Genomic DNA, 9,269 nt, shown 5'->3' with positions numbered 1-9,269 from the left:
TATGAATCAAAGAATTAATATGAAAAGTATTTTTGAGCCAAAAGAATGACGTTAAGGATATTTGAGAGCCAAAAAATGAATAAAATATAATTTTATACCAATTCAAATAGTTAAAGAACATTTTAAGTTCTTCTCGAAACAATCAATAAAAAATAATTAGTGCATAACAAATTCTAGCACGTATTCAAACCATAATACTATTTCTTAGAGAGATATTTGTGTCATTGGAGTCATGACTACCACTCATTTTTTTCACTGTTCGAATTATTGTATACTACTATCAATTATTGTCCTTTTGGTGGTCCATAAACAACTAGCAAAACAAGACTTGGGAAGACTTTGGTGAAGGAGGACGAAGACGACTTTGTGAAGGAACAAAGCAACGATGGCCGATCCTGTAATTGGTGCTACAGTTCAAGTTGTGCTTGAGAAGCTGCTTTCTCTCACTATTGAGAAAGTCAGTAGCTCAAGGGACTGCAACAAACATCTCAGAATGTTGACACAAAATGTATCCATCATTCAAGCTTTCATTCATGATGCTCAAAGACGACAAGTTGACGATCAGGCTGTCCAAAAATGGCTCGAGATGCTTGAGAGAGTTGCTGAAAATGCTGAAAATGTGTTTGACGAATTCACATATGAATCTCTCAAAGCACAAGTCCGAAACAGCCCAATGAGAAAGGTCAGTGGTTTCATTTCTCATACTGCTTTTCAGAGCAAAATGTCTCGAAAAATAAAAAACATCAATGAAGAGTTGAGGGCTATCAATGAGTTAGCCAAAGACCTCGGTCTCCAATCACTCATAGTTCCTTCTCAGCAAATACTACCGATTCGAGAAACAGATTCCTTAGTAGTTGCTTCGGATGTCGTTGGTAGAGACAAGGATGTTGCTGAAATTAAGGAGAAGATGTTGAACATGAGAATGGAAGTTGTTCTGTGCGCCATTCCCATAGTGGGCATGGGGGGTTTAGGGAAAACTACTATTGCTAAGAGAATTTTCAATGATGAACAAATCAAGCAAAACTTTGAAAAGAGAGTTTGGTTGTGTCTACCTGAAATGTCAGACACTAAGAGCTTTCTTCAACAGATCCTCGAATCGTTGACAGAGAGAAAACTTGAGGTCCAAACCAGGGATATAATAGTCAAGAAACTCCGAGATGAACTAGGAGGAAAAAGATATTTGCTTGTCTTAGATGATTTGTGGCGTGTTGACCTTCCAGTGTGGGATGAGTTCATGGACAGCTTGAGAGGAGTAAACACTTCCACAGGAAACTGCATTCTTGTGACGACTCGTATGAAACTGGTGGCGTCCACAGTAGCAGCAGTGGGTCCTCATATGTTGGAAAAATTAACAGAAGATCAATGTTGGTCTATTTTCAAACAAAAAGCATTTGTTGATGGGGAAGTACCGGAGGAAATACTGAGCGAGGAGAACAGGATTGTTGAAATGTGTCAAGGTCTACCGTTGGCAGCAAGTGTGTTGGGAGGCCTCTTGCGCAACAAGGAGAAACATGAATGTCGGGCAATTCTTGATGAAAACCCCCTTGTTGCAGGTGAAGATGATAATGGAGAAAATAGCTTAAAGAAAATCCTAAAACTCAGTTATGTTTATCTACCATCTCCATATCTAAAAAAATGTTTTGCTTACTTTGCAATGTTTCCAAAAGATTTTAAGTTTGAAAAGGACCAACTAATCCAACTCTGGATGGCAGAAGGATTTCTTCGTCCATGTCAAGAGACCACTGTGATGGAAGACGTCGGGAACAAGTTCTTCCAACTCTTGCTGCAATATTCCTTGCTGCAAGATGTTGAGCTAGATGTGTACAACAATATAACACTCTGTAAGATGCATGATTTTGTGCATGATTTGGCTGGAGATATCTTAAAGTCTAAACTATTTGATCAAAAGAGTGTTGGAGGAGAAAATCTTTCTCAAGTTCGATACTTTGGATGGGAATCACCAAGTGATCAAATAGATAAGATAAACGAGCCAGGACGTTTGTGCACATTGTTCTGGGAAAGAAATATATCTGAAGATATGCTGTTGAGCTTTCAGTTCTTGAGAGTTTTAAATTTGTCCGGATCTTGGATGGAGGAGTTGTCAGCCAAAATCGGCAAGCTAATATACTTGAGATATCTTGATCTCTCCAACACTGAGATCAAAGACTTTCCCAACTCCATTTGCAAGCTCTACAATTTGCAAACATTTAGAGTCAATGACTGTCCTTCACTCAGGAAGCTTCCAGAAGAAATGGCAAATATGATAAGTCTGAGACACATATATTGCAGCTGTGATTACCTATCAGGAATTCATGATCAGTTTCAGATGCCACTTAATATGGGGCAATTGACTAGTCTTCAGACGCTACAGTTTTTCTGCGTAGGTTTAAAGAAAGGTCGTCAAATAGAGGAATTAGGTCATTTAAAAAACCTTAGAGGTGAATTGACGATCAAACATCTCCAATTGGTCGGAAATAAAGAAGAGGCTCGAAGAGCATATTTACAGGAGAAGCCAAATATCTACAAGCTGGCATATTTATGGTCCCATGATGAATCAGAAGGCTGTGAGATCAATGATGAGCATGTGTTGGATGGTCTTCAACCGCATCCTAACTTGAAAACATTTGAAGTGGTGAACTATTTGGGGACTAGATTTCCTTCATGGTTCAGTGAAGAATTGCTACCAAATTTGGTCAAGTTGAAATTAAGTGGTTGCAAAAGGTGCAAAGAAATTCCATCGCTTGGCCAACTGAAATTCCTTCGGCATCTTGAGCTGGTAGGATTCCATGAGTTGGAATGCATTGGACCTGTTTTATATGGTGTTGAGGTTAGCAATATTGGATCAAGCAGCAATATCCAAGTGTTCCCGTCATTGAAAGAACTAATATTGGGGGATATGGCTAAACTTATTGAGTGGAAGGGAGATGAAGTTGGAGTAAGAATGTTTCCTAGGCTTGAGAAGTTGAGGATTGCAGTGTGTCCACTGTTAAAAAGTACTCCAAGTCACTTTGAAATCCTCCGTGAATTAGTGATTGAATGCGTTGACAGTGAAATGCCATTGTTGAACTTGTGCAGCAACTTGACATCTCTCTTAGAGCTTAGAGTATATAAGGTGAAAGAGCTCACTTGTCTTCCCGATGAGATGCTACGCAACAGCGTTTCTCTTCAATACCTATCGATCTCAGAATGTGGAGAGTTTCGTGAATTGCCACAAAGCTTGTACAATCTCCATTCTCTTGAGACTTTACGTATTATCCGCTGCACCAATTTCAGTTCTTTTCCTGCTCCCAGTGGAGAGAACTATTTGACTTCCCTCCGAAGTCTTGAGTTACGGAATTGTGATGGATTGGCCAGTTTACCAAGTGGAATGCTAGAGCAATGCCTGTCTCTACAGTCTTTGTGGGTCAGCAACTGTAAGAACTTAGTTTCCTTGCCTTTACAGGTGTGGGAAATGCCCTCACTTTCATATTTGGACATATCAGAATGTCCCAAATTGATTAGTGTACTCACAGGGGGCCTTCACCTTCTCACTGGGTTACGGCATTTGGGAATTGGTCCTTTCTCAGAGATGGTGGATTTTGAGGCATTCCAATTGATATTTGATGGCATTCAGCAGCTGTCGTCCCTTCGTCGTTTGGAGGTGTCTGGAAATACGCAGTGGGATTCTCTGCCCTATCAGCTTATGCAACTCTCTGCCCTAACAGAAATCACAATAGATGATTTCGGAATCGAGGCTCTTCCTCATAGACTTGACAACCTTACTTCTCTTGAAACATTACGTCTAATGGGGTGCCATCGGCTACAACATCTGAACTTCTCCGATGCCATGCCCAAATTACGGGTTCTGTTGATACTTGATTGTCCATTGTTAGAAACTCTGTCGGATGGGCTCGGCAACCTTGTTGGTTTGGAAGAGTTGAGTTTATGGTACTGCGAAAAACTAGAGCATCTGCCATCCAGAGATGCCATGCTACGCCTCACTAATTTATGGGACCTAAAAATTGAAGATTGCCCACAGTTAGAAGAAAGTTGCACCAATCGGATTGGCCCAAACTCCCAGTGGTCCAAGATTTCCCATATTGGACGGATTAATTCTAGGTGGAACCATAATTCAGTATAGACGTAAGTCTCTGTTTCTCTTTCACTTTCTGAGTCCATTTTTTAAATATAATTTTCCACGAGTTCCAGAAAAGAAGTTCTGTATGTAATTTAATACTTTTTCCTGCAATTATTTTGGCATAAAAAAGAATACAAGATTATCAAACAATTGCATCTGTGCTATGCTATCAGCATTCTGTTTGTCTACTTCAACCGAACTCTTCTTCTTCTAATTCTTCGAGTATGGTATATCTTGATATAATTTAATCATGAAAATTTATGTGTGTTTTCCTTATAGGTAACTAGTTCCAAGGTCATGCTAGAAAGTCGCTGTGGTAAATCAAGCCAAATCCCTTGAGCGGCAGACAATTACGTTAGGTAAATTTTCTTATTTAATTTTTAGGCACTTTGTAATTTACTAGTTTTTTGTCTTTCTTTTTGTTGGGAACCAACTTTTGGAGACAATCACGTTAGGTAAATTTTCATATTTAATTTTTAGGCACTTTGTAATTTACTAGTTTTTTGTCTTTCTTTTTGTTGGGAACCAATTTTTGGAGGTCTATGCTGATGAATACGACATTACCTTCCTAAAAAAAGGGTTTAATCATGAAAATTTATGTTTCTGCTCATAGGTTACTAGGTACGTCGTTGTGGTACATCAAGTCACAATCCATGGGAAGCAATTACGCAATTACGTAATCATGAAAACAAGTTTGTCAAGTTCTTTTTTGCATTCCTTTTTTTCTCATGATGCAATTCAACTTTTTAACGGGGTTTGTTATGTTTCACAGAGGAACCACCACTTTTATTTTGTATGAAGAAGAGAATCTTCAGCTGTAGACTCGTTACGGGACACTTTCATGAGTATTTGGGTACTGAACAACCTTTTCTGGGAACTGAAATCTACATATGAAACATCAAAAAAATTCAAAGCATTTAGGGTGCCCAATGAGAAACTACACGGGTCTGTCCTCTGTCTTTGCATGACCCTATTTGCCTTTTATTTGACCAAAAAGTCTGATAACTACTCTCGTGGAAACTTGGTATATTACCTGTTCTAACGCAAACATAACTCCGGAAGCATTTTATTGCTTACAAATGAGTTTTGGCATTTGGACCAGATACATACTATATTTCATTAATTTTTCAAATGATTTCCTATAGTATGACCTTCCTTATTTCTTAAGGATCTTTTTCTATGAAATTGTGTAACTGTTAGAACGTAAGCTGTTAGGGAGAGACTACATTAGTTTCAGTCGATTTGGTGTTTATTTCCATATAATTCTTCTTTCCTTTTTCCTTTTGCCACAAACTTCAGTCCATATAATCCGGTGTTTTACATTGATGATAGGAGAGGCAAATTTAGCCCTTGAGAAGGACATGAATGGATTGACCTGTTTGAGGGATTATATATGAGTCATTCTTATAACGAGAGGTATATGAACTCTAAATGACAAAGTTGAGGGTATTTCGGACCCTTTTCCCTTTTTATATTATCACTAGTAATTGCCTCTAAAAAAAATATCTTCTATCAATTAAACTATTGTCATTACGCTAAAAAGATCATTTTTGGTGTAGTGTGATTAGATAGGAACAAGTAATTCAACTGGTGCTCTCAATAATGACTTGAATGCATTGCAAATTTATTTCCTTTTTGCAGAACTTTTAGAATGTAAGCTGTTAGTTTGGTGCTTCACTCAATATGATTCTGTTATTTTCCTTTTGCCAGAGCTTCATTCTTTATAATTCAGTGTTTTTCATTGATGATAGGTGTGTTTTTTGCACTCTCATAGTATTAATGTCTGATTCCTCCCGTCTCCCAACATGTACGAAATAAGAAGAACTTCAGTATTTGTCATATCTATTCTGGTGCTATAATGAAGATAATGAACAAAATGGATGGTCAGGTGCCATTGAAATCTGTTTATGAGGTATTCAGATTGGCACATTTGCTTCAGTAGTGACGTGGCTGCACGAAGCTTGAATACTTTTTTTCTCAACTTCCCCTAAATATCAGGTCTTGTATATGGTAGAAATCTATGTAAGTTTCTTGATAGACTCACTAAAGAATAATCCTTATGTCTTCTGCAATTTTCTGGTTTTATTTTCATGCTTTAGACCGTACAACTTTAAGAATATATGACACACTTGTCGTTACTTTCACTTCACAGGACAATTTCTCCATTCAATTAAACTTTTGCGATTGAAGGACAAAGACAGTTGTCATGGATCTTATTGCAAAGAGTGACCCATTGGCTCTTAAAATGTCCTTATTTGTTCATCTTAACAGGTTTTGCTTTCTCCTTTTTTAGTGGTTACATGTAATGATCTGCTTCTCCATACTCCAAGGAGGAAACGTGTGCCATACTGACTTTTTTTTTTCTTTTTCCATTTCCTGTGTTTCAGATACATGTATGAACCTTGTCGAAATGGTACTTGTGGTAGATGTGTTTCAGTGTCATAATTGGCAAGGGAAATTGCATTCTGTAAACTAGTTTGCATTTGGCTGAAACTGGATTGGAGATATTATTTCCCAGTTTGTATGTGGAAAATCCCAGAAAAGGGTCCAAAGTGAGTGATTAAGTTTTGTTGCGTAGGATAATCAGTTGAGCTTTCCGAGTATCCAATGGACCAGTCGGAATGTTAGACCCTAATTTGATAGCGAAAATATTATCCTTCTACTGCACTTTGTTTTGATAGAGATATAACAGAGATATATTCTTTCACTTTTCATTTCTTGTGCTGTTTTTTCTTTCTTATTCTTATTGAATCTTTCTTAGTTTCTGTGCTTCTAGTTTTCTACTAGAAGACTTTGTTGAATTTCTACAAAAATTGTTAAAATTAAAGAAGGAAGAGGCTGAGAAAAGAACTTTCTGTGTGTTTTATTATATAATAGTTGTAATAGAGACAAGAAGGCATGGATCTCATTTGTCCTATTTGTACAAAATTTATTCTACTTGCCCATAATTATATGGGCATAACTATATTTAATTGTATAAGTCCAAATCCCAACTGTGGGAATTTTATATGGATGAGAGGCTGCCACGTTTTGTGTCAAAAAGGAAAGGCTGAAGAGTTAAAACTCTTCAGCTTCCTTCTTCTTCTTTATTCTTTTGTGCTGCTTTTTCTTCCTTCATTTTCTTTTTCTTTCTTCACTTTCTTCTTCTCTGCTTCTTCTCTATTGCAGGGTTGTTCTGGTTGTTTTCCAACATCCCCCTCAAGTTGGAGGGAAGAGTCATGACCCCCAACTTGTGTAGAATTGCCCGGTGAGGAACCCCAGAAAGGGGCTTAGTGAAGAGGTCGGCAAGTTGTTCTTTGGAGGGAACAAATGAGAGGGTAATCAAATCGGACTGAAACTGTTGGCGCACGAAGTGACAATCTAACTCAACATGTTTGGTGCGCTCGTGGAAGATCGGATTGCGAGCTATATGGATGGCAGCTTGACTATCTGAGTGGAGCGGAATTGGAAGTGAAATTGGAGCAGAAAGATCTTCAAGAAGGCGAACTAACCAAGTAAGTTCAGCAGTAACACGACGCATGGATCTATATTCTGTTTCTGCGGAGGAAAAGGAGATCGAGGTTTGTTTCTTCGATTTCCAAGAGATCGGAGCTCCTCCGAGAGTAATGAAAAAACCACTGACCGATCGGTGAGAATCTTTACAAGATGCCCAGTCCGCATCGCAAAAGGCCAGCAAAGAAAAAGATGGATTGGAAGACAGCAGTATGCCTTGACCTGGATCGGAGCTCAGGTAGCGTAAAACGCGTAAGGCAGCCGAGAAATGTGACAAACAGGGTCGTTGCATGTTTTGACTCAGAGCAAGTACATCAAAAGATAGATCTGGGCGAGTGTTGGTCAAATAATTCAATTTGCCTATCAAGTGACGATAAAGGGTGGGATTATCCAAGCGAGGACTGTCATCAGCTCGAAGCTTGAAGGAAGGATCCAGTGGAGAATTAATTGTAGGCAGATGAGAAACATTGAATTCATAAAGTAGGTCCATGGTAAATTTGTGTTGATTCACAATAAATCTGTGATCTTCTCGCAAAATTTCCATGCCAAGAAAGTGGTGAATTTCTCCCAGGTTCTTAACTCTGAACTCTATATTGAGGAAGCATTTGATATTCTCGATTTCATACAAATCATTTCCTGTGAGGAGAATGTCGTTGACATAGACTGCTAAGATGGAAATAAGTGTGCCATTGTGTTTAAAGAAGAGAGAGTAATCGTTTAAAGAGGAGGAATATCCTTTGAAAGCTAAGGCTCTTGCAAGTCGAGCATACCATTGCCGGGAAGCTTGCTTTAAACCATTTAAGGACTTCTTCAAGAGACAAACATGATTAGGGCTAGGAGGTGTCAGTCCTGCGGGAAACTTCATAAAAACCTCTTCTTGGAGGTCACCATGCAAGAATGCATTGTTGACATCCAATTGTGAAACAGACCAGTGCTTCTTAGCTGCAATGGTAAAGAGGCACCGGATAGTGGTCATTTTCACAACAGGTGAAAAGGTCTCTCCATAGTCTATACCTTCTCTTTGTATATCCCCCCTCACGACTAGTCTGGCCTTTAATCGTTCAATGCTACCATTGGAGAGATGCTTTATTTTGTATACCCATTTGCAAGGTAAAGCTCTCTTCCCTTTAGGCAATAGGACAACATCCCAGGTTCGATTGGTTTCCAAAGCCTGAATTTCTGAGTTCATGGCCTCTCTCCATGCTGGATGTTGGGAAGCCTGGCTATAGCAACTAGGCTCAGTAATATTAGAAAGGGAGTGAAGTAGTTGTTGATTGTGGGGGGATAGGGAAGAGAAGGCATAGCTTTTAGGCTTAGGGGAGTGACCAAAACAAGTGTTCCATAGATTAGTGCATATCACACTATTGCAAATGTAATATTTTAGATATCCAGGTTCATGAGACATCCTGCTAGACCTCCTTGGTAAGTCTGTTAGAGGCACAGGGGTAGAAATATCTGATGATGTAGGTTGAGCTGTAGTATCTGATGATGTAGGTTGAGGAAGTGTGAATTCAGATTGTGGACTGTAATCAAAAGTATTAGGTGGAGGTACTGAGGGTGCAGCTGGGTAAGAGGGATCATTAACAGGTGGTGCTGAGTGACTGTAGAAATTAGGATCATGTTCTGAGGAAGAAGGGGAGTTGAAAAAGATAGGTGTGTG

At 38.8% G+C, this 9,269-nt stretch overlaps 1 protein-coding gene across 8 annotated transcripts; it reads left to right on the top strand.

Annotated features, from left to right (window-relative positions):
* Positions 1-279: 279 nt before the first annotated feature.
* Positions 280-6,837, top strand: LOC129876382 (putative disease resistance protein RGA4). 8 transcript variants are annotated; one of them, XM_055951805.1, is made up of 9 exons: positions 280-4,122; positions 4,397-4,476; positions 4,731-4,809; positions 4,890-5,062; positions 5,450-5,533; positions 5,677-5,770; positions 5,869-6,139; positions 6,270-6,388; positions 6,505-6,837. In XM_055951805.1, the coding sequence occupies exon 1, from the start codon at positions 386-388 to the stop codon at positions 4,118-4,120; it is 3,735 nt and encodes a 1,244-aa protein (XP_055807780.1). In that variant the 5' UTR covers positions 280-385; the 3' UTR covers positions 4,121-4,122; positions 4,397-4,476; positions 4,731-4,809; positions 4,890-5,062; positions 5,450-5,533; positions 5,677-5,770; positions 5,869-6,139; positions 6,270-6,388; positions 6,505-6,837. The 8 variants fall into 8 exon arrangements, with proteins under 8 accessions (XP_055807780.1, XP_055807779.1, XP_055807781.1 ...); XM_055951804.1 differs by having other exon boundaries at positions 5,850-6,139; XM_055951806.1 differs by lacking the exon at positions 5,677-5,770.
* The last annotated feature ends 2,432 nt before the right edge of the window (positions 6,838-9,269 follow it).

Source organism: Solanum dulcamara, chromosome 12, assembly GCF_947179165.1.
Source record: "Solanum dulcamara chromosome 12, daSolDulc1.2, whole genome shotgun sequence".
NCBI lineage: Eukaryota > Viridiplantae > Streptophyta > Magnoliopsida > Solanales > Solanaceae > Solanum > Solanum dulcamara.
The sequence above is the reverse complement of the archived record's forward strand: the minus strand, read 5'-3'. Positions and strand labels throughout refer to the sequence as shown.

Bases quoted from the DNA above. Each gene is read 5' to 3' on its own strand.
- LOC129876382 (XM_055951810.1), top strand. From the start codon at position 386: ATGGCCGATCCTGTAATTGGTGCTACAGTTCAAGTTGTGCTTGAGAAG.